General features: G+C 38.9%; 1 protein-coding gene across 6 annotated transcripts in view; it reads left to right on the forward strand.

Annotated features, from left to right (window-relative positions):
• The window catches only part of PGBD1 (piggyBac transposable element derived 1), a 42,729-nt gene extending 26,571 nt beyond the window's left edge, over positions 1–16,158 (forward strand). For 5 of the 6 annotated variants that reach the window (XM_032270428.1, XM_032270424.1, XM_032270426.1 and 2 more), the window contains 3 exons: positions 10,092–10,221; positions 11,159–11,255; positions 14,068–16,158. In XM_032270428.1, the coding sequence (XP_032126319.1) occupies positions 10,092–10,221; positions 11,159–11,255; positions 14,068–15,625 (1,785 nt within the window). In that variant the 3' untranslated portion in view covers positions 15,626–16,158. The remainder of the gene's footprint in view (positions 1–10,091; positions 10,222–11,158; positions 11,256–14,067) is intronic. The other variant, XM_032270427.1, reaches the window with a different exon arrangement.
• The last annotated feature ends 9,089 nt before the right edge of the window (positions 16,159–25,247 follow it).

The raw sequence follows: 25,247 nt of genomic DNA on the forward strand, positions 1-25,247 counted from the left end.
AGTACACCAATGGGTTCTTTTTATCCAGTTTGCCAGTCTGTGTCTTTTGATTGGGGCATTTAGGCCATTTACATTCAATGTTAATATTGTTATGTGTGAATGTGATGCTTCCATTTTGTTACTGGCTGGTTTTCTTTCCCATTAGCTGACTCATTTTCTTCATTGCATTTTTGGTCTTTGCCAACTGGTTTGCTTTTGCAGTGTCTGGTATTTGTTCGTTTCCGTGCTTAGTGTTTCTTTCAAGAGCTCTTTTAGGGCAGGTCTGGTGGTGACAAAATCTCTCAATAGTTACTTGTCCGTAAAGGATTTTATTTCTCCTTCACTTACGAAGCTTAGTTGGGCTGGATATGAGATTCTGGGTTGAAAGTTCCTTTCTTTAAGGATGTTGAATATTGGCCCACACTCTCTTCTGGCTTGTAAGGTTTCTGCCAAGAGATCTGCTGTAAGTCTGATTGGCTTCCCTCTGTGGGTGACCCGACCTTTCTCTCTGGCTGCCCTTAGCATTTTTTCCTTCATTTCAACCCTGGTGAATCTGACGATTATGTGCCTTGGGGTTGCTCTTCTTGAGCAGTATCTTTGTGGAGTTCTCTTGAATTTGAAATTTGGACTGCCTTGCTAAGCTTGGGAAGTTCTCCTGGATAATATCCTAGAGCGTGTTTTCCATCTTGGATTCATTCTCCCCATCATATTCAGGTACACCAATCAAGTGTAGATTAGGTCTTTTCACATAATCCCATATTTCTTGGAGGCTTTGTTCATTTCTCTTCACTGCTTTTTCCTCTTGTCTTGTCTTCTCTTTTTATTTCATTGAGTTGATCTTCAACCTCTGATATCCTTTCTTCTGCTTGATCATTTCGGCTATTAAAACTTATGTTTGCTTCGTGCAGTTCTCATGCTGTGCTTTTTCAACTCCATCAAGTCGTTTATGTTCTTCTCTAATCTGGTTATTCTAGTTAGCATTTCATCTAACCTTTTTTCAAGGTTTTTGGTTTCTTTGTATTGAGTTAGAATGTGTTCCTTTAGCTCAGAAAAGTTTGTTATTATCCACCTTCTGAAGTCTGTTTCTGTCAGTTTGTCGCACTCTTTGTTCAAGTTGTGATCCTGTGTTGTTGGGGAGTTGTGATCCCTTGAAGGAGAAAAGGTGTTCTGGTCTTTGATGGTTTCATCTTTTTTTGCGCTGTTTTTTTCCCATCTTTGTGGATTTACCTGGCTGTGTTGTCAGGGAGCTGCTTGGTGAGGTCGTTTATCTGCCTGTGGAGGTGCTACTGGGTTTCTAGGGACTCCTTCAGTTTACTAGGGAAGCTTCCTGTGTCTTTTTTATTTATACTGGGAGATTAGGTCCGCCTCTTCTGCTGACCTATAAGCGCTGCTGGGTTGTCAAGAATGCAGTCCCGTTGCTGTACGTAGGCTTCCTGTGTTTTTGTTAAAACATGTAGCCCAGTCCCACCCCTCTAGTGGTGGGTTGTGCCCTTGCTCCACTGGGCTGGATCAGTCAGGGTTCATCTCAGACTGTGGCAATGGCTGCGCAACTCACTAGAGTCAGAGCTTCAGCCCTCTGGTGTTTGTAGGGGAGGGTAGGGACCCACCTAGCTGCACCCGGCTGTCTCCCCCTTTCAGCTTCCTCTCTCACCGGTCATGGGGTAGGGGCCTGCCCAGCCGCTCCCGCGTACAGCTCCTTCTCTCTCCGGGTGGAGGGAAGGGGCAGTAGCTCAGTCTGCAGGCTCTTATTCAACTCCGTGCTTGTAATTCCTGGCGCTTGACTGGCAGAGATCCCCTGTGCTGTGTATTGGTGCCGCTTTGGGGAAAGCACTGTATCTGGACCGGAGTGCCAGAGGAGAATGTCTGACTCGCCAGTCAGATGTACTTTCTGGGTGAAGCAGCACCCCTCCCTGCCTCAGTCTGCCCTGAGTGGGCCTTGCTCACCATCGGACCAGACCTGTTGAAGTGCACTTGGTACCTCGGTTGGAGATAGGAGATCTCTGGATTTCTGCATCTCTCTCGCTGGGTGTTGTGTGTTGGAGTTGTGTCTAATTGGACATCTTGGATCATCAGCCGACCCTGTATCTATTTTTTAAAAAAGAGAGAAATAATAACAAGCAACTTAGCAAAACTTGGGAAAGATATAAATGTCCAGGTACAGGAAGATCTGAGAACACCAAGCAGAGTCATCCCAAGTAAGACTACCTCAAAGCAGGTAATAATCAAACTTTTAATGGTCAAGGAAAAAGAGAGGACCTTAAACGCAGCAAGAGAAGAAGCAAGGAGTTCCAACTCATCTGGCAACAGACTTCTCAATGGCAATCATACAGGCCAGGAGAAAGTAGAATGACATTTTCAAAGTACTCAAAGAAAAATACTGACATTCAAGAATATTGTATCTAGGAAAATTATCTTTCATATATGGAGGACAAAGTCTTTTCCAGACAAAAGCTGAGAGAGTATACCACCACCAGACCCATGTTATAAGAAATGCTAAAGGGAATTCTTCAGTGTAAAAGAAAAGAAGACTAATGTACATAAAGAAAACTTTTGAAGCCATAAAAGTCACTGATAAAATTAAGTACATGGACAAACCCAGAATACTTTATTACTGTAATGGTGACATACAATATACTCAAAAATGTACTATGAAGTCCCAAGACATACCTATCAAAAACAATAATAGGACTGAACACAGTGGCTTATGCCTGTAAACCCAGTTCTTTGGGAGGCTGAAGTGGGAGGATCACTTGAGACTAGGAGTTTGAGACCAGCCTGGGCCATATGTAAGACCCTGACTCTGTACCTGGGGACAGGAGACAGACCGTATCTTTAAAACAAAACAAAACAAAACAAAACAAATAATAGCAGCTAGCAACCTGTTAAGAGATAGATAGTATAAAGTTATAAATTGAGACAATGAAAAGTCAGAATCCAGAAGAACTGAATTAAAGTGTATAATTTTTTTTCTGTGTGTTTCTGCCTTTGTTTCTACTTTTGTATTTGGGATCTGAGATAAGTTGTCATTTCTTTAAAATAACTTATATCTAAAGGTCTTCTTTGTAAGTCAAATGATGACTACAATGCAAAAACCTATAACAAACTTCCTAAAAGTAGAAGGCAACAAATGAAAGCAAACTATAAGAGAAAATCGTGTAGCCATAGAGGTTTTTCTTTGTTGTTGTTGTGTGAGACAAGGCTTCAGTCATTCACTGAGGCTGGAGTGCACTGGTATCATTTCAGCTCACTGCAACTTTTGCCTCTTGAACTCAAGTGATCCTCCCACCTCAGCCTGCCGAGTAGTCGAAACCACAGGTATGCCCCACCATGCCTAACTAATTTTTTGTAGGGCTGAGGTTTTTCCATGTTACCCAGGCTGGCCTTGAACTTCCGGACTCAAGTAATTTGCCGATCTTGACCTCTCAAAGTGCTTGGATTACAGGCGTGAGACACCATGCCTGGCTGTATATAACGATTATAAATAACTATGCATGCAACACCAGAGCTCCCAAGCATATAAAGAAAACATTAATAGATCTACAAGGAGAGATAGACTGCATTACAATAATAGTAGGAGATTTTAATCTCCCAATCTCAGTAATTAACACATCATCCAGACAGAAAGTCAACAAAGCAACAGTGGAATTAAACTACATACTAGATCTAATAACCCTGATGTTTACTGAACATGTCATCCAACTGCTACAGAATACACATTCATTTCATCAGTACATGGAACATTGTTAAGAATAGACCGTATCGCCGGGCGCGGTGGCTCAAGCCTGTAATCCCAGCACTTTGGGAGGCCGAGGTGGGTGGATCACGAGGTCAAGAGATCGAGACCATCCTGGTCAACATGGTGAAACCCCGTCTCTACCAAAAATACAAAAAATTAGGTGGGCATGGTGGTGCGTGCCTGTAATCCCAGCTACTCAGGAGGCTGAGGCAGGAGAATTGCCTGAACCCCAGGAGGCGGAGGTTGCAGTGAGCCGAGATCGCGCCATTGCACTCCAGCCTGGGTAACATGAGTGAAACTCCGTCTCAAAAAAAAAAAAAAAAAAAAAAAGAATAGACCTTATCTTAGGCCACAAACAAATCTGAACACATTTTAAAAAAATGTATATCATATCAAGTGTCTTTTCTGATCACAATGGAATAAACCTGAAAAGCAATAGGAAGAAAAACCTTGGAAACTACACAAACACATGGAAATTAAGTAGCATGCTTGTGAACAACTAATTTGTCAGGGAAGAAATTAAGACCGAAATTTAAAAATGGCTGGAAACAAATGAAAATAGAAAATGTGACATAACAGTTTGTAGGATATGGAAAAAGCAGTACTAAGAAGGAAATTTATAGCAATAAACACCTATATCCCAAAAGTAAAAAGACATCAAATAAACAGTCTAACGATACACCTCAAGGAACTAGAAAAGCAAGAACAAACCAAACCCAAAATTAGTAGAAGAAAACCAATAATAAAGATTAGGGCAGAAATAATTGAAATTGAGACCAAAAAATCCCCCAGAAGAACAATGAAACAAGAAGTTGGATTTTTTGAAAAGGTAAACAAAATCAACAGGCCTTTAGCTAGATAAACAAAAGAGGAGAAGACCCAAATGAATAAAATCAGAAATGAGAAAGACAACAGCTGAGACCTCAGAAATACAAAGAGCCATTAGAGACTTTTTTTTTTTTGAGATGGAGTTCCACTCTTGTTACCCAGGCTTGGGTGCAATGGCGCAATCTCGGCTCGCTGCAACCTCCGCCTCCTGGGTTCAAGCAATTCTCCTGCCTCAGCTTCCCGAGTAGCTGGGACTACAGTCGTGCACCACCATGCCCAGCTAATTTTTGTATTTTTAGTAGAGACAGGATTTCACCATATTGACCAGGATGGTCTCGATCTCTTGACCTCGTGATCCACCCGCCTCAGCCTCCCAAAGTACTGGGATTATAGGTGTGAGCCACCGTGCCCGTCCCATTAGAGACTATTTTGAACAACTACATGACAATAAATTGGAAAACCTAGAAGAAATGGATACATTCCTAGATACATGCCAACTACCAAGATTGGACCATGAAGAAATAGAAAACCTCAGCAAACCAATAATGAGTTACAAGATAGAATCTGTAATAAAAAGTCTTCCATCAAAAGCCCAGGACCTGTTGGCTTCCCTGCTGAATTCTACCAAACATTTAAAAAAGAACTGATGCCAATCCTTTCAAATGCTTCAAAAAAAAAAAATTGAGAAGGAGGGGCAACTTCCAAACTCATTCTGTGAGGCCAGCCAAACCAGACTGATACCAAAACCAGATTAGGATACAACATAAAAAGAAAACCACAGACCAATGTCACCATTGAGTATAGATGCAAAAATTCTCAATGAAACACTAGCAAACTGAATTCAACAACACATTAAAAAAATCATTCACCATGATCAAGTGGGATTCACTCCAGGGATTCATTTATTTGTGCAATAAATGTGATATATCAATATAATCAGGAACAAAAACTATATGATTATTTCAGTAGATGCTGAAAAGCATTTGATAAAATTCATTGATTTTAGGTAAAAACCCTTGTCAAAATTGGTATAAAAGGAACATACCTCAAAATAGTAAGAGCCATATATGACAGACCCACAGCTGACATTGTACTGAACAGGGAAAAACTGAAGACCTTTTCTCTAAGGACTGGAACAAGACCAGGATGCCCACTCTTAACACTTTTCAACATAATACTCGAAATCCTGGCCAGAGCAATTAAGCAAGAGAAAGAAGTAAATGGCATCCAAATTGGATAGCAAAAAGTAAGGTTAGTCTGTTCGCAGATGATATAATCTTATACCTAGAAAAACCTGAAGACTACAAAAAAATTGTTAGTGCTGATAAGTAAAGTTGCAGGATAAAAAATCAATACACAAAAGTCAGTAGCATTTATATACTCCAATAGTGAACAATCTGAAAGAGAAACCAAGAAAATAATCACATTTACAGTAGCCACAAAAAATGTAAAATACCTAGGGAATTTAAATACTGAACACTAAAAAATTTAAAAATTAAATTTAACTTAATTTAGTGTTTAAATTCCCTAGGTATTTTATAATTTTTAGTATTTTATAATTTAGTATTTAAATACTAAAGAAGTGAAAGACCTATATAAGGAAAACTAAAACTCATGGAACAAATTGAAGAGGACACAAAAACAATAGAAAGATAGTCCATGCTCATGAATTGGAAGAATGGTTATTATTAAAATGACAGTACTTCCCAAAGCAATTTACAGATTCAGTGCAATCTCTATCAAAAACCAATGACATTCTTCACAAAAATGAGGGGAAAAAAAAAATTATGTGGCGAGCCCTAAATCCAATGACTCGTGTTCTTTTTTTTTTTTTTTTTGACTCATATTCTTACAAGTAATCCGTATTTCCAAATTGACCAAGGCATTGTAAAACGAAAGAAAGATGCCCAAGTAAAGACATACACACAGGGAGAATGCCATGTGATGACTGAGGCGGAGATTTGTATAACACATCTACAAGCAGAGGGACTCCGAGAATTGCTGACAAACACTAAAAACTTGGAGAGAGGCAAGGAAAATTACCCCATAGAGCTTTCAAAGATAACATGGCCCTACTGATATCTTGATTTTGGATTTCTAGCCTCCAGAGCTATGAGAGAATACAATTCTGTTTTCCACTATTGAGGTTGTGGTGCTTTGTTACGAGAGCGTAGGAAAGCAATATAATTTACAAGGCAAATTATGAACAGATAAAGGGGAGAAAATAAGGTATGATGTTACAGATAGAACCCCTTATTGTGTTTCATTTTATTTGCTTTGCAGATACTGCTTTTTTTTTTTTTTTTTTTTTTTTTTAAACAAGTTGAAAGTTAGTGGCAGCCATGTGTGGAACAAGTCTGTCAGTCCCATTTTCTAACAGTATGTGCTCACTTTGTGTCTCTGTCACATTCTGGCAATTCCTGCAGTGTTTCAAACTTTATTATTATACCTGTCATGGTGATCTGTGATCACTTATTTTTGATGTTACTATTTTGTTTGTTTTGGTGTGCCACAAACCATGCTTAAGATGGCAAACCTAATTGATAAACACTGTATGTGTCCTGACTGCTCCATTGACCAGCCGTTCCCTCATCTCCTTTCTTTCCTTGGTTCTTGCTATGTCCTGAGACACAATAATATTGAAATGAAGCCAATTATAATATTACTGCTACAGTAGCCTCTAAGTGTTCAAGTGAAAGGAAGAGTCACATGCCTCTCAGATTAAATAAAAAGCTAGAAATGATTAAGCACAGAAAGGCATGTTGAAAGTAGAGATAGACCAAAAGGTAGGAGGCTTCTCGTACCAAAGAGGCAAGTTGTGAATGCAAAGGAAATGCTCTTGAAGAAAATGAAAAGTGCTACTCTGGTGAACATACAAATGATAAGAAAGCAAAAAAAAAAAAAAAAAAAAAATCACACCAACCATGGCATTGCCTCTAGCCAAAGACTAACCCAGAGCAAATCTCTTACTTTCTTCAGTTCTGTGAAGCTGAGAGAAGTGAGGAAGCTACAGAAGAATAATTGGAAACTAGCACAGGTTGGTTCATGAGGTGTAAGGAAGAAGCCATCTCCATAAAATGCATCAGCAACAAGTGCTGATGTAAATGCTGCAGGAAGTTATCCATATCTAGCCAAAATTACTAATGAGGGTGGCTGCAATAAACAGGTATTCAATGTAGATGAAACAACCTTATATTGGAAGAAGATGCCATCTAGGACTTCGATTGCTAGAGAGAAGCCAATGCCTGGCTTCAAAACTTCAAAGGACAGTCTGACTCGTTAGGGGCTTATGCAGTTGGTGACTTTAAAGTTGAAGCAAGTTCTGATTTATCATCCTGAAAATCCTAGGGTCCATAGAATTATGCTAACTCTACTCTGCCTGTGCCCTGGAAAGGGAAGAACAAAGCCTAGATGATAGCACATCTGTTTACAGCGTGGTTTACTGAATATTTTAAGCCTACTGTTGAGATGTAATACTCAAAAAAAAAAAGAAAAGATTTCTTTGAAAATATTACTGCTTATTCATAGAGCACCTAGTCACACAAGAGCTCTGAAGGAGAGGTACAAGGAAATAAATGTTTTCAAGTGTGCTAATATAATACACATTCTGTAGCCCATGGATCAGGGAGTAATTTTAAGTCATTAGTTGAGAAATATATTTTGTAAGGCTATAGCTGCCATAGGTAGTGATTTCTCTGATGGATCTGGGCAAGGTAAATTAAAAACCTTCTAGAAATGATTCATCATTCTAGATGCCGTTAAGAACATTTGTGATTCAAGGAAGGAGGTAAAAATACCAGCATTAACAGGAGTTTGGAAGAAATTGGTTCCAACATTCTGGTTGTCTTTGAGGGGTTTAGTACTTCAGTGGATTAAGTAGCTGCAGATGTGGTGGAAAGGACTAGAATTAGAAGTGGAACCTGAAGATTTGACTGAATTGCTGTAATGTCATGATAAAACTTGAACAAATAAGTTACCTCTTATGGATGAGCAAAGAAAGTAGTTTCCTGAGATGGAATCTACCCCTGGTGAAGCATTGTTGAAATGACGACAAAGGATTTAGAATGTTACATAAACTTAGTTTATAAAGCAGCAGCAGGGTTTGAGATGATGGACTACAATTTTGAAAGAAGTTCTACCGTGGATAAAATGCTATCAAACAATATCACATGCTACAGAGAAATTTTTTGTTAAAGGAAGAGTCAATCAAGGTGGCTAATGTTACTGTTGTCTTATTTTAAGAAATTGCCACAGCCACCCAAACCTTCCGCAACCACCACACCATTCAGTCAGCAGCCTTCAACATCGCGGAAGACCCTCTACCAACAAAAACATTACAACTCTCTGAAGGCTCAGATGATTATTAGCATTTTTTAGCAATAAAGTATTTTTAAATTATGATATATATATTTTTAGACATAATGCTTATGTACACTTAATAGACTACATAGTATAGTGTAACATAACTTTCACATGCACTTGAAAGCCAAGAAATTTATGTGACTTGCTTTATTGTGATATTTGCTTTATTGAGGTGGTCAAGAACTAAACCTGCAATATCTCTGAGGTATGCCTGTGTTTAAATGTGGTGGACTTTGCTTTTTATTATCAAAATAATTATGTGTTCGTAGTTTTGGATAGGGTGATGGTGAGTTAAAGAGCAAACGTCTTCTGTCTTGAAACTCCCCCGTCAAAACAGACATTCATTTTGTAAAAGACTCGCACTGTATCCTTTCTCAGGCAACAAGAAAGAGAAAGTAGTTTGGAAAATGAGAAAGCCAAGACATTAATGAAGCCATGTGATAGCCCTTTGAGGACAGTGTCAGAGAGATAGAGAATCTCAGACATTGTCCAAAATAAATAATTTCAGTGTATGACTTTTCTAGCCTACATGTAATTACTAGCTTTAAAATGTTTTTAAACAATCTTTATTCATGAAATTCAGTGAAATTTCCACACTTACATTAGATTCCAAGTCTGTTAAAAGGAGTCCCAAAACTCCATTATGTATTTGTAATCAGTTTAATTGCATTTGTTTTAACTGCAATATTATATTGAAGTGCTGTTCAACCAAATACATAAAAACTGCCATAAAACAGTGTGTAGAACAGTCCAAGTGAGTCAGTTTTTGTGACAATATCTTTAATCGATGTAAGCTTCCTTCTCTTTCTTGAATTACAGATTTTTTTCAGCATCATCCTATAAAAACTCTTCAGGATTCTATGTTACAGTGCAGTTGATGTGTATTGATTGTAGGTTTGGCTCAGCAGGACACTCAAAAGTCCTGCAGGATGTGGAAGAATTCTTTGTAGTGTGGGACTGTCCCACCTATTGGAAGATGCCTAGCATCTCTGGCCTCATCCTCTGAATGGCATTGGCATGAGGTGGTGGTGAGCTTCACCGTTATAACCAGAAAGGTTCCCACAAATTTGCAAAATGCCCTGAGGGGCTGGAGATACTCATCTACAGTGTGGTATTCAACACTCTTCACAAGTGGATTCCTTACCACAGTGAAAACAGAGGCTGTTTTCTTTTTTTGTCTTTTTAGACACTGGTGAAGACTGAGGAAGAAACAGCCCAGGCCCTTGCTACAGAGAAGTGGCCACATCTGAGTCTGGCTCAGAGGAACCTCTGTGGTAACTCAGCTCAGGAGACGGTTAGGAGCCTCAGACTGATGAGTAAGCCCAGGCCTCTGACTGGACCTCTCTCTGTACTCTCATTTTCCCCTCACTCACCTGGCTTGGCCCTTGGGACCCCGCATTTCCTACAGACCTCCACCCTTCCTTTCCCTTCTTCTGGCCTCTGCCTCCAGACTTCTAGCTCTTATCATTTTTGCATCCTTCCCAATCACATTTTCTTCTGTTGCTAATCAGCTTACTGATTCTTGTGGTTATCTTCTCTGATCATCCCTCCCAGTTCCCTGATTCCTTCAGTCATCTGAAAAAGGATCAAAAGGATCCTTTTTCTTCCCTATCAAGGATTCCATATAACTTGTCATTTCAGATATCCCTTCATACTTGGAAGCCCCATGAATACTTCTGCCTGATCTTGTTGTTACCTCAGAGGAAGTCATCTTCCCTGTCTAAGAACACTGCTGTTCATGTTTAATTTATTTATTTATTTTTAGTTTTTTTAGGGATAGGGGTCTCACTCTGTTGCCCATACTGGAGCATAGTATCACTATGATAGTTCATGGCAGCCTCAAACTCCTGGGCTCAGGCAATCCTCCCACCTCAGCCCTTGAACAGCTGGGACTATACCCAGCTAATTTTTCTGTAGACAGAGTCTCACTATGTTGCCCAGGCTGGTCTTGAACTCCTGGCCTGAAGAAGTCCTGCCATAGCCTCCCAAAACAGCCTAATTTTCTTGAAATGTGCTCTGCCCTGTTGGGCCCTTTCTCCAGCTGGGCTTTGGTGCTTTAATTACTCTTTCTTAACATTTTCCCATACCATGTCACATTTTGTAAAATTGCTGAAACTGTGCACCCTTGAAACACCAGTATTTTTTTTGTTTGTTTAATTTGGAAGATCTATTCCCTACCCTGGAAGTTGTTGTGTTTTTTTCTTCAAAATTCACAGAACAGATGAGATTTAAATCATTAATATTGTATTTTAGCTGAAGAAATTGTAACTAAAGATAGATTGTTTAATGCAAAGCAAGAAACTTCTGAAGAAATAGAACAAGGTGGAGAGGCCTCAGGAATGCCCAAGAGGTGAGTGTCCGTGGTCCTCAGTGGATCAAATGCTGCAGATATAAAAAATTGGAATGGAATCAAAGAAACCAGTTGGTCAAAAGCCTGCTTCCCTCTAATAAGATACAACGACTGCCACTGTCACTTCTGTGATCATAGGAGGTCCGTGCCAAGAAAGCGACCTGTTCAAAATTTTCAGTATGTAATAAATTGACATGCCAGTGGCCTCCAAGAAGCCTATCTTGATCCAGTCTGTCCTGCTTCTCTTCCCTGGGCTCCCTTACTTTTTTTTGGAGCCATAGAGAAGCGAGAAGGCAGATAATTTAACAAGAGTGGGGGCTACAGGTGAAGCTGCCATGGCAGTTAAGGAAGAAACGTCAGAGCAGAAGAGGACAAGCAGGGTACAGGTTGAGCATTCCAAATCTGAAATGTTCCAAAATCTGAGCTGTTTTGAGTACCAGCATGATGCTCAAAGGAAATGCTCACTGGGGCATTTTGGATTTTGGATCTTTGATTAGGGATGCTCAACTGGTATAATGCAAATATTCCAACATCTGAAAAAAATCTAAAATTCAAGAATCTGCTGGCCCCAAGCATTTCAGATAAGGGAAAATTAACCTGTATTTTCAACCACTGTTAAGAGACCTGAACAGGTCAGATCATCCATGTCTTCACCAATGTCTAGGTACAGGTCAACAGGAAAGTTAGCTGATGAAGTATAATTGAATGACAGTGGTGGTGCTTTCTAAGTGCTGGTTGTGGGAATTAATGAACTTGTAACAGATACTCAAATGCAAAGCAGAAAACTTCTGAGGAAATTGAAAAAGGTGGAGAAGGTTCAGGAATGCCCAACATTCTGACGCTTTTCAGGAATGGAGAAAGAGAGGGAGCAAATCACAAGTAGAGGGTTGGCTTCTGGTGAAGCCATTCGGTCCTCAGAGACTTGAGAAAAGAGGAGAAAGGAAGCAAGGTGGGATACCTGGCTAAAGACCAGAGAAGGGGGTGGGAATTTTCCTTATCAACATTCGTTATCTTAGAGAAACTGGGAGCTAAATCTCAGCTAAAATAGAAATGTCTTAAAGCTTAAGAAGAGAAATGAAGCCGGGCGCGGTGGCTCAAGCCTGTAATCCCAGCACTTTGGGAGGCTGAGGCGGGTGGATCACGAGGTCAAGAGATCGAGACCATCCTGGTCAACATGGTGAAACCCCGTCTCTACTAAAAATACAAAAAATTAGCTGGGCATGGTGGCACGTGCCTGTAATCCCAGCTACTCAGGAGGCTGAGGCAGGAGAATTGCCTGAACCCGGGAGGCGGAGGTTGCGGTGAGCCGAGATCGTGCCATTGCACTCCAGCCTGGGTAACAAGAGCGAAACTCCGTCTAAAAAAAAAAAAAAAAAAAAAAAAAAAAAAGAAGAGAAATGAAATTTTGCATTAAGATTAGTGAAGACTGAGCCAAGCTCCACTAAAGGAAGAGAAGTAACTTTCAGTAACAGAGTTATACAACTGAAGAACAGGAATCTGCTATTGTGCCTGTGAGGTACACTTAGTTTCAGGCAACTATCAGGTAATTCACAGGGTCTTTGAGAATAAAGATACTCATAAGACAAAAAGTCTGAAGGTAGGCTATTTCATGTTTGGTGCAATAGCTTAACCATGATATCAAAGATCTAGCCCTTGCCCTCTCTCTAGTCTGCCTCTCTCACCTCCACCCTACTTTCTTAGCTCACTCTTTTTTCCCATTTCTCACTCCCGTTTCCTTCCCTCACAATATTGGACTTACTGCAATGTAGCTCTTAGAGTTTACATATCAACAGTAGAAAGAGTCATTGTGATCAAGGAATGTCACTGAAGTTATGGATATCAGGGAACTTTAAGAGGGATGTGTTGAATACATTCAGACATTGAAGTACCAGCATGATGCTCAAAGGAAATGCTCACTGGGGCATTTTGGATTTTGGATCTTTGATTTGGGATGCTCAACTGGATGATAAATGTGTTAAGTAAATAAATGTATATAGTATAAATTATATTAAAATATACCCTTCATGCTTGCTAAATGTCTTTGAAAACTTGACTAGTTTACCAACAGAACACTAATAAATTAAATGCACATATCTAAAAATTAAAAAGTTTGTGTAAAATAATACTTTTCATCTTTGTAACTTTAGCTTACTTCCTTGTAAGCCTCAAAAGTCATTCCAAGTGCAATGAGTTTAGTTTCATTTGTTTTTCCCCAGGGTAGTATGTCCATCAGATGAATGTAGAACTAGTAAGCGCTAAGTCCTTTTACATTCAGAAATTCTCCGAGAGGTGTGAGGAGACCTGATAAATAACCTTTTTTTCTTGTTCAAGTTCGGAACCAGTTGACTGGGATGCAGGAGTAAAATAAATGGTTCTGGAAACCTTAGTTTCTTAGTGACAGAAGTTAGACTGGCTAAAAACAGCTCAAAGGCAGCGCTAAATAGGCTTGTACTGGCAGAGGAGTAGTGTAGCAGATGTCGCTCTGCTTAGGTCTTCTCAGTGCAGCTTGGGGCAACAAGGGGCATGGAATGTCTGCATCTTGCTCCTAAAGAGAACAGAGGGAGGGGTGTACCAAGGATGCCCAGTTCTTTATCCCAGGTTCAACAGTTAGTTCTATCATGAAGAGTGAGTGAGAGGTGGAGAGAGGCTAGAAATGTTCAGTGTAGCCAGAGTCCTTCCCATGGAAACGAGAAATAAGTAAGTACCCCCACACACACCCTAAGCCCCAAAAGATGAAAGCTTCAGCAGATGTATCATATGTGAGAGAATATGACTGGGGACTTTTATAGCATATTCTTTTTTTCTTTCTCAGAGGGTATGCACTCCAGATTCCTTGTAGTACTCCTATCCCTACTGAAAGGACAGTTGCACATTTGAACACTGTGAAGGGCCATCACCCAGGTGACTTGTGGGCCCGGATGCACATCTCATCCTTGGAATATGCTGCAGGAGACATTACTCGAAAAGGGAGAAAAAAAGACAAAGCTCGAGTGAGTGAACTGCTCCAAGGCCTTGCATTCTCTGGTGACTCAGATGTGGAAAAAGATAATGAGTCTGAGACCCAGCCTGCTCAAAAGAAGTTAAAGGTGTCATGTTTCCCAGAAAACAGTTGGACCAAAAGAGACATTAAACCCAACTTTCCAAGCTGGTCAGCACTGGATTCTGGACTTTTGAATCTCAAGAGTGAAAAGTTGAACCCAGTAGAACTTTTTGAATTATTTTTTGATGATGAAACATTCAACTTAATTGTCAAGGAAACCAATAATTATGCTTCTCAGAAAAATGTCAGCTTGGAAGTCACAGTTCAGGAAATGAGGTGTGTGTTTGGTGTCCTGCTTTTGAGTGGATTTATGAGGCGTCCTAGAAGGGGAATGTATTGGGAAATCTCTGACACCGATCAGAACCTTGTTAGAGATGCAATCAGAAGGGACAGATTTGAATTGATTTTCTCAAACCTGCACTTTGCAGATAATGGCCACCTAGATCAAAAAGATAAGTTTACAAAGTTGAGGCCTCTCATAAAACAAATGAATAAAAATTTCCTCTTGTATGCTCCCCTAGAAGAATACTATTGCTTTGATAAGTCAATGTGTCAATGCTTTGATAGTGACCAATTCCTGAATGGAAAGCCTATTAGAATTGGCTATAAAATTTGGTGTGGTACAACTGCACAGGGTTATCTGGTTTGGTTTGAGCCCTATCAAGAAGAATCAACTATGAAGGTGGATGAGGATCCTGACCTTGGGTTAGGTGGAAATCTAGTGATGAACTTCGCTGATGTTCTTTTAGAGAGAGGTCAGTATCCCTATCACCTGTGTTTTGATAGCTTCTTTACAAGTGTGAAATTGTTGTCAGCCTTGAAAAAGAAGGGGGTGAGAGCAACTGGAACAATTCTTGAGAACAGGACTGAAAAATGTCCCCTTATGAATGTAGAACATATGAAAAAAATGAAGAAAGGGTATTTCGATTTCCAGGTAGAAGAAAACAATGAGATAATTTTGTGTCGTTGGTATGGGGATGACATTATCAGTCTGTGCTCCAATGCTGTGGGCATAGAACCAGTCAATGAGATAAGTTGTGATGCTGATGATGAAGAAATCCCTCAGATAAGTCAGCCCTCCATAGTAAAAGTGTATGATGAATGCAAGGAAGGTGTAGCTAAAATGGATCAAATTATTTCGAAATACAGGGTGAGGATAAGAAGCAAGAAATGGTACTCAGTTTTGGTGAGCTACATGATTGATGTAGCCATGAACAATGCATGGCACCTGCACAGAGCCTGTAACCCAGGTGCTTCTCTAGACCCATTGGACTTTTGGAGATTTGTTGCACATTTCTACTTGGAACACAATGCTGATCTGTCAGATTAGAGCACGTAAAATGGATACAGTGCAGACATTAATAAGACATAGAAAAATAGTAACTGTACATGCTGTTGTACCCTTCCAGAGCAAATCTGATATATGTAATGAAGTTATTAAGTAATTAATACTTTTAAAAATCAGATATTTATATAGAGTTTCAAAGACTATTGTACCAAATAATGTTAAAAATTATCTGTGAAAATGTTGAACTGTAGTACTTTTCTCTATGTCATATTTTGTATCAGACACAGGAAATAATTTACTTGTTCAATTGACTATTTTGTGCATTTAAAGAATGAAATCCTACCTCTTAAAACATTCTCTGGAGAATGCCATTTTAAAAATGCAAGCAATGTCATAGTAACTGTAGAATGGTCCTGACTCCATAGTTCCAACTAGAGACACAGCCTATGAAGTAAGAATGATCTAAACAAAACATAGGTGGTAAGAGACTAAAAACCTTAGCATTGGTGTAAAACTGGATCGGATTGTGTGTAGGTGAGAAGGGTCAGGCATGGATATTGAAGGAGAGTGCTATAAAGGAAAAACCAGAGGCAAAGCAGTGCCTTTGAATATTGAAATGATAGGTGTAGCCTATGATGACTGTGTGAATTGGCAGCAGAAGCAGAAGAGTAAAGAAAACCGAGGAAACATGAAGCAAATCAGAAACAAGTCACCAGGAGAGTGAAGGAAAAGAAAAGAGTAAAGCAACATAAAGCCCGTGTTGAAATCACCTGAGGAGATGTCTGGGTTTAAGGTCATCAGTGAACTGATGGAACTGAATCAGTGAACTGAAGGAGAAATACCTGGAAAAGTGAACGCTATGGACTGTGATTCCTTAGTGTTGAACTCTGCTATTGGTGGATTAGTCTGTTGGGTAGAGAAGACAGGTACCAGCTCATTTCTGTGGGTTATAGCCACAACAGCTCTTTATTTATTTATTTATTTATTTATTTATTTATTTTCTACTCCTTTCCTTTCTTTGATATCCTTAAATTTACAGTCCCTTTCTTGGCTGGAAGGCATGTGGTCAGGTTTGAATTCTTTGAAGGCCTGTTTATTATGTGGATGACTGGTGAAAGTGTAAGCTGTCCGTAATGTAGTCACAGATTCACATATTCCATATAAGATGTTCAAAGAAGATAAGTTCATTAGTTCCTGTAATTGATCTTATATTCTTTGTGAAATACATCACCAGGATGTGTTGGCTTTTACTTTTAAATGACGGAGTGTCTGGTGTCTGCCCACAAAAGGATATTAATAGAATGCATGTTTTAGTTAAATGATAAGTGAGTGATGCAGATAGTAATTGCTGATATAGGCAGGAAATAATTACATAATAACTTCTTATTTCACTTTCATGTCTGCCCTGATGTTTAGAGCCGGCCCCACTTAGCAGTTATCAAAGGCTGCACTTAATATGTCCCATTTTCTTTTTTTTTTTTTTTTTTTTTTTTTTTGAGACGGAGTTTCGCTCTTGTTACCCAGGCTGGAGTGCAATGGCACGATCTCGGCTCACCGCAACCTCCGCCTCCCGGGTTCAGGCAATTCTCCTGCCTCAGCCTCCTGAGTAGCTGGGACTACAGGCACGCACCACCATGCCCAGCTAATTTTTTGTATTTTTAGTAGAGACGGGGTTTCACCATGTTGACCAGGATGGTGTCGATCTCTTGACATCGTGATCCACCCGCCTCGGCCTCCCACAGTGCTGGGATTACAGGCGTGAGCCACCGCGTCCGGCCCAATATGTCCCATTTTCTAAATCTGCTCTTCTCTCCTCCAGGGTTCCATAATTGTGCAAATAATATCACTGACCACCCAGGTATCAAAGAAGACACCTAAATGACCCTCGCCTACCACCCACCTCTAATATCTCTTGAATCTATTCACACCGTTCCACCTCTTTGTCATCATTCAGACCACAGTTCTGTGATGTTGCCTGACTGCCCACCAGAGCCTTCCTTGACCCTCCCCCTCCCCAAGCCAGTCTCCAAACAATAACTGAAAGTTCTGAAGAGCAACTCTGAGTATCAGCTATGCAGAAGGTAGAGACAGTATGTTATGAAAAAGCCTAAATAGTGGACTGTATGTGGTCTTGGCCTCAGAAAGTCTTTGAATTTCAGCCATGTAACCTGGGCAGATTAACTCTCTGAGCCTAACCCACACTCCCCGTGGCGTTGAATATACCACTCTACAGCTGAGAAGTAAATGTGGAGCCCAAGGGAAGTGACATCCTAACACTGGAGCAGAATTGGCCCATGCTGTACAAACCAGCACCTGACCAGGAAGTGAAGTAAGCTGAAAGGAACCTGGTTCCCTGAAGACTGTGGAATAGTCTTGAAAATTGCCTACCGCTGAGATTTGCATGTGAGGGCAATAACTTCTATCTTGGTGAATTCATTGTTACTGGGGGTGGGGGTATCGTTATTCCTAGCTGAACATAATTTTGATTAATAATCACTGATCCATATCAGGTCTCCTAGGTTAGATGAAGTTGGATACAGGAGAAAAACTTTGGATGACTCTTAATTTACACCTACATACAAATTGAACAAAAACTTGTAGCATTTGCTCCATGTGACTGTTCTAAGAGTTTTATAAATATTAAGCTATTAATATGTATTAAAGTATTAATAAATGAGAATATTATTAAACTTAATACATGATATTCTCATGTATTGATACTAACAATATTAATACATCAGTGTATTAAGATTAATATTCTCGTGTATTAATAAATATTAAGTATTAATATTAGTAATTCTTATGTATTGATAATACATGAGAAAATAGGTTAAATAGCATTTTTAAAGTCAGATAGTTAGTAAGTGGTGTAATCCTTGCAGCCAATATTGAACCAATTTGTTTTATGGTTTTTCCTTTGAGTTTTTATTCTTTTTGTACTTCTCTCTATAAAACCCAAAAAAGGTCACACTGCAGGAGAGGTCAACACCTTTGTCATTGTGAAGGGCTTAGGAAAAGATATTACAAAGGTTCCTGGAGATCTGTACGAAGAGAATAACTGTCTACCCTACCACACTATTGCACTGAACATGTATGGTACTTCGGTGCACAACATGTTCATGGTGCTCCTTAAATACTGCTGCCTTACATGGCAGTTATTTTTATTCAGGGTGTATCCTTTACTAGACAACAAACTTATAGGGAATCTCTTTTGCAACCCTCCTTGCAACCAAAACAGGACCTGAAATTTGCTATATTACTCAAGATACTTAGAATACACTGCAGCTTGATGGGAAAATTTAGCTATCCAAATACATAGCTTTATCTTCAAAGTGTACTATAGAACAGTGGAATATGAGAGTACGCTTGGAAAAAAATACAGAATAATTTGGAGTGAGAGATAATGAACACAACTGGTGACTTTAAACATTATTAGGTAAATGTATACATTAGGAGAGGTCCCAACATCCTTTACTAATCTGGCTGGCTTCAAGGAACTGTTTCCAACTGAGTCATAGGACGGTGACTTTTTAAGGCAGGACAAACATCATGATTAAGTTATCCTGTAGTCCTCACATTGAGGTATCTAATTAGGGATTGTCTGATTATTAATAACTAGATACCAAATAAACATCAGTCTGAGTTGCATTTGTGCCTAAACATTCTGACTTAATCCCTAGGCTTAGACTGAACTTTTTCCTTATTTTATACTATAAAATTCATTCTTTTAAAATTTTATTTCAATAGGTTTTTGGAGAAAAGGTGGTGTTTGGTTACATGAATAAGTGTTTTGGTGGTAATTTCCGAGATTTTGGTGCCCTCATCACCTGAGCAGTGAACACTGTACCCAATGTGTAGTCTTTTGTCCCTCACCCCTGCTCCCATCTTTTCTCCCCAGTCCACCAAGTCCATTGTATCATTCCTATGCCCTTGCATCCTCATAGCTTAGCTCCCACTTACAAGTGAGAACACAAGTGTGGTTTTCCATTTCTGAAATGCTTCACTTAGGATAATGGTCTCCAATTCCATCCAGGTTGCTGTGAATGCCATTATTTTGTTCATTTTTAATGGCTGAGTAGTATTTCGTGGTGCATATATACCACAATTTCTTTATCTACTTGTTGATTGATGGGAATGTGGGCTGGTTTCATATTTTTGCAATTATGAATTATACTGCTATAGACATACGTGTGTAAACATCTTTTTCATATAATGATTTATTTTCTTCTGGGTACATATCCAGTATTGGGATTGCTGGATCAAATCATAGTTCAACTTTTAGTTCTTAAAGGAATCTCCGCACTGTTTTCCATAGTGGTTTTACTAGTTTACATTCCAACCAGCAGTGTAAAGGTGTTCCCTTTTCAACCACATCCAAGCCAACATCTGTTACTGTGTTATTACTGTGTTATTACAGCCATTCTTGCAGGAGTAAGTTCTTACATTGTGGTTTTGATTTGCATTTCCCTGATAATGAGTAATGCTGAGCATTTTTATGTGTTTCTTGGCCATTTGTATATCTTTTGAGAATTGTCTATTGTCCACTTTTTGACAGTATATTTTTTCTTACTGATTTAGTTTCTTGTAGATTCTGGTTATTACTCCTTTGTCAGATGTAGAGATGGTAAAGATTTTCTCCCACACTTTGGGTTGTCTGTTTACTCTGCTGATTGTTTCTTTTGCTGTACCAGAAGCTTTTTGTTTTAAGTCCCATTTATTTATCTTTGTTTTTGTTGCATTTGCTTTGGAATTCTTGGTCATGAATTCTTTGCCTAAGCCAATGTCTGGAAGGGTTTTTTTTTTTCTTTCTTTTTTTTTTTTTTTTTTTTTGAGGTTATCTTCTAGAACTTTTATGGTTTCAGATCTTAAGTTTAAGCCCTTGATCCATCTTGAATTGATTTTTGTGTAAGGTTAGAGATGAGGATCCAGTTTCGTTCTACTACATGTGGCTTGCCAATTATCCCAGCACCGTTTTTTGTATAAGGTGTTCTTTCCCCACTTAATGTTTTTGTTTGCTTTGTTGTAGATCAGTTGGCTGTATTTGGCGTTATTTCTGGATTCTTTATGCTGTTCCATTGGTTTATGTGCCATTTTTATACCAGTACCATGCTGTTTTTGTGACTATGGCCTTACAGTTTGAAGTCAGGTAATGTGATGCCTACAGATTTGTTCTTTCTACTTACTCTTGCATTGGCTACATGAGCTCATTTTTGGTTTCATACAAATTCTAGGATTTTTTTTTTCTAGTTCTGTGAAGAATGATGGTGATATGTGCATGAGAATTGTATTGAATTTCTATATTGCTTTTGGCAGTATGGTCATTTTCACAATATTGATTCTACCCATCCATGAGCATTTGTTGGTGTTGTCTATGATTTCTTTCATCAGTGTTTTGTAGTTTTTCTTGTAAGGGTCTTTCACCTCCTTGGTTAGATATATTCATAAGTATTTTATTTTATTTGCAGTTATTGTAAAAGGGGCCGAGTTCTTGATTTGACTCCCAGCTTGGTGGCTGTTGGTGTATAGCAGAGCTACTAGTTTGTGTACATTAATTTTGTATCCTGAAACTTTACTGAATTTATTTATTAGTTCTAGGAGCTTTTTGGAGGAGGCTTTTGGGTTTTCTAGGCATATGATCATATTATCAGCAAACAGCAACAGTGTAACTTCCTCTTTATCAATTTGGATGCCCTTTATTTCTTTATATTGTCCAATTGCTCTGGCTAGGACTTCCAGTACTATATTGAATAGAAGTGGTGTGAGTGGGCATCCTTGTCTTGTTCAAATTCTCAGGGGGATTACTTCCAACTTTTCCCCATTCAGTATTATGTTGGCTGTGGGTTTGTCATAGATGGCTTTTATTACATTAAGGTATGTCGCTTCTATCCTGATTTTGCTGAGGGTTTTAACCATAAAGTGGTGCTGGATTTTGTCAAATCCTTTTTCTGTGTCTGTTGAGATGATCATGTGATTTTTGTTTTTAATACCACAGGTGGTGTATTACATTATTGACTTACATATGTTAAAACATCTCTGCATCCCTGGTATGAAACCCACTTGATCATGGTGGATTATCTTTTTGATATACTGTTGGATTTGCTTAGCTAATATTTTGTTGAGGATTTTTGCATCTGTATTCATCAGGGTCTTTAGTTTCCTTTTTTTGTTATGTCTTTTTCTAGTTTGGCTATTCAGGTAATATTGGCTTCATAGAATGTTTTAGGGAGAATTCTCTTTTTCTCTGTCTTGTGGTATAGTGTTAATAGGCTTGGTACCAATTTTTTGAATGTCTGATAGAATTCAGCTGTGAATCCTTCTGGTCCCGGACTTTTTTTGTTATTGTTGGCAATTTTAAAATTACCATTTTGATCTTGCTGCTTGTTATTGGCCTGTTCAGAGTTTCTGTTTCTTCCTGGTTTAATCTAGGAGGATTGTATATTTCCAGGAATTTATCTATCTCCTCTAGATTTTCTTTCTTTTTTTTTTTTTTTTTTTTGAGACAGAGTTTCACTCTTGTTACCCAGGCTGGAGTGCAATGGCGCGATCTCGGCTCACCGCAACCTCCGCCTCCTGGGTTCAGGCAATTCTCCTGCCTCAGCCTCCTGAGTAGCTGGGATTACAGGCACGCGCCACCATGCCCAGCTAATTTTTTGTATTTTTAGTAGAGACGGGGTTTCACCATGTTGACCAGGATGGTCTCGATCTCTTGACCTTGTGATCCACCCGCCTCGGCCTCCCAAAGTGCGGGGATTACAGGCATGAGCCACCGCGCCCGGCCTTCCTCTAGATTTTCTAGTTGATATACATAAAGGTATTCTTAGAAGCCTTGAATGATCTTTTGTACTTCTGCGTTATCAGTTATATCTCCTGTTTGGTTTCTAATTGAGCTTATTTCGATCCTCTCTCTTCTCTTCTTGGTTAATCTTGCTAATGGTTTATCAACTTTATCTTTCCAAAGAACCAGCTTTTTGTTTCATTTATCTTTTGTATTGTTTTTTGTTGTCATGTCAGTTTTACTTAGTTCTGCTGAGATCTTTGTTATTTCTTTTCTTCTGCTGCGTTTGGGTTTGGTTTGTTCTTATTTCTCTAGTTCTTTGAGGTGTTACCTTAGATTGTCTATTTGTGCTCTTTCAGACTTTTTGACATCGGCATTTAAGGCTATGAACTTTCCTCTTAGGATAGCCTTTGCTGTATCCCTGAGTTTTTGATAGGTTGTGTCACTATTGTCATTTAGTTCAAAGAATTTTTATTTTTATTTTTATTTTTTTTTGAGACAGAGTTTCACTCTTGTTCCGCAGGCTGGAGTGCAATGGCGCGATCTCGGCTCACCGCAACCTCCGCCTCCTGGGTCCAGGCAATTCTCCTGCCTCAGCCTCCTGATTAGCTGGGATTATAGGCATGCGCCACCATGCCCAGCTAATTTTTGTATTTTTGGTAGAGACGGGGTTTCACCATGTTGACCAGGATGGTCTCGATCTCTTGACCTCGTGATCCACCCGCCTCGGCCTCCCAAAGTGCTGGGATTACAGGCGTGAGCCACCGCGCCCGGCCAGTTCAAAGAATTTTTAAATTTCCATCTTGATTTCATTATTGACCCAACAATCGTTCAGGAGCAGGTTATTTAATTTCCATGTATTTGCATGGTTTTGAGGGTTCCTTTTGATTTCCAATTTTATTCCACTCTGGTCTGAGAGAGTACTTGATATAATTTCAGTTTTCTTAAATTTACTGAGACTTGTTTTGTGGCCTATCATATGGTCTATCGTAGAGAATGTTCCATGTGCTGATGAATAGAATGTATACTATGCAGTTGTTGGGAAGAATGTTCTATAAATATCTGTTAAGTTCATTTGTTCTAGGGTATAGTTTAAATCCATTATTTCTTTTTTGACTTTCTGTCTTGATGACCTGTCTAGTGCTGTCAGTGGAGTATTGAAGTCCCCTGCTATTATTGTGGTGCTGTCTATCTCATTTCTTAGGTCTAATAGTAATTGTTTTATAAATTTGGGAGCTCCAGTGTTAGGTGCATATATATTTAGGATTGTGATATTTTCCTGTTGGACAGCTCCTTTTATCATTATATAATGTCCCTCTTTTTTTTTTTTTTTTTTTAAGCTACTGTTGCTTTAAAGTTTGTTTTGTCTGATATAGGGATAGCTACTCCTGCTCACTTTTGGTTTCTATTTGTATGGAATATCTTTTTCCACCCCTTTACCTTAAGTTTATGTGAGTCCTTATGTGTCAGGTGAGTCATTTGAAGACAGCAGATACTAGTTTGGTGAATTCTTATCCATACTGCCATTCTGTATCTTTTAAGTGGAGCATTTTGGCCATTTATATTCAACATTAGTATTGAGATGTGAGGGACTATTCTATTCATCATGGTATTTATTGCCTAAATACCCTGTTTTGTGTTTTATTTATTGTGTTTTTGTTTTGTAGGTCCTGTGAGATTTATGCTTTAAGGAGGTTCTATTTTGGTGTAGTTTGAGGATTTGTTTCAAGATTTAGAGCTCTTTTAGCAATTCTTGTAGTGCCAGCTTGGTGGTAGCAAATTCCCTTAGCATTCGTTGGTCTGAAAAAGACTATCTTTCCTTCATTTATGAAGCTTATTTTTGCTGGATACAAAATTCTTGGCTAATAATTGTTTTATTTAAGGAGGCTGAACATAGGACCCCAATCCCTTCTAGCTTGTAGGGTTTCAGCTGTGAAATCTGCCATTAATCTGAGAATTTTTCCTTTATAGGTTACCTGGTGTTTGCCGCACAGCTCTTAAGATTCTTTCCTTTGTCTTGACTTTAGATAACCCGATGACTATATGCCTAGATGATGATTTTTTAAAAAATGAATTTCCCAGGTGTTCCTTGAGCTTCTTGTATTTGGATGTCTAGATTTCTAGCAAAGCTGGGAAATTTTTCCTTGATTATATGCTCAAATATATTTTTCAGATTTTTAGATTTCTCTTCTTCCTTAAGAACACCAATTATTCTTACATTTGGTTGTTTAACATAATCCCAAACTTCTTGGAGGCTTCCTTCATTTTTAAAAATTTTTTCTTTGTCCTTTTCTTTGTCCTTTTTGGATTGAGTTAATTCAAAAACCTTGTCTTCAGTCTCTGAAGTTCTTTATTCTGTTTGTTCAATTCTCTTGCTAAGATTTTCCAGTGTATTGTACATTTCTCTAAGAGTGTCCTTCATTTCCAGAAGCTGTGATTTTTATTTATGCTATCTATTTCACTGAAGATTTTTCCCTTCATATCTTTTATCATTTTTTTACTTCAGTAAGTTGGACTTCACCTTTCTCTGGTGCCTCCTCGATTAGTTTAATAATCAACCTGAATTCTTTCTTTGGCAATTCAGGTATTTCTTCTTGGTTAGGATACATTGCTGGTGAGCTAGTATAATTTGAGGCAGTTGGGGGGGCGCGTTAAAGAACCTTTTGTTATATTACCAGGATTATTTTCCTCGTTCCTTATCATTTAGGTAGACTATGTCAGAGGGAAGATATGAGGCTCAGGGCTGATGTTCAGATTCTTTTGTCCCACGGGGTATTCCTTTGATGTAGCGCTCTTTCTCTTCCCCTAGGGATGTGGCTTCCTGAGAGCTGAACTGCAGTGATTGTCTTCTCTTCTGGATCTTGCCACCCAGTGGAGCTACCTGGCTCT

The sequence above is a fragment of the Sapajus apella genome, unplaced genomic scaffold (genome assembly GCF_009761245.1).
Source record: "Sapajus apella isolate SASKATOON/1434 unplaced genomic scaffold, GSC_monkey_1.0 scaffold210, whole genome shotgun sequence".
In the NCBI taxonomy this organism is placed as follows: domain Eukaryota; kingdom Metazoa; phylum Chordata; class Mammalia; order Primates; family Cebidae; genus Sapajus; species Sapajus apella.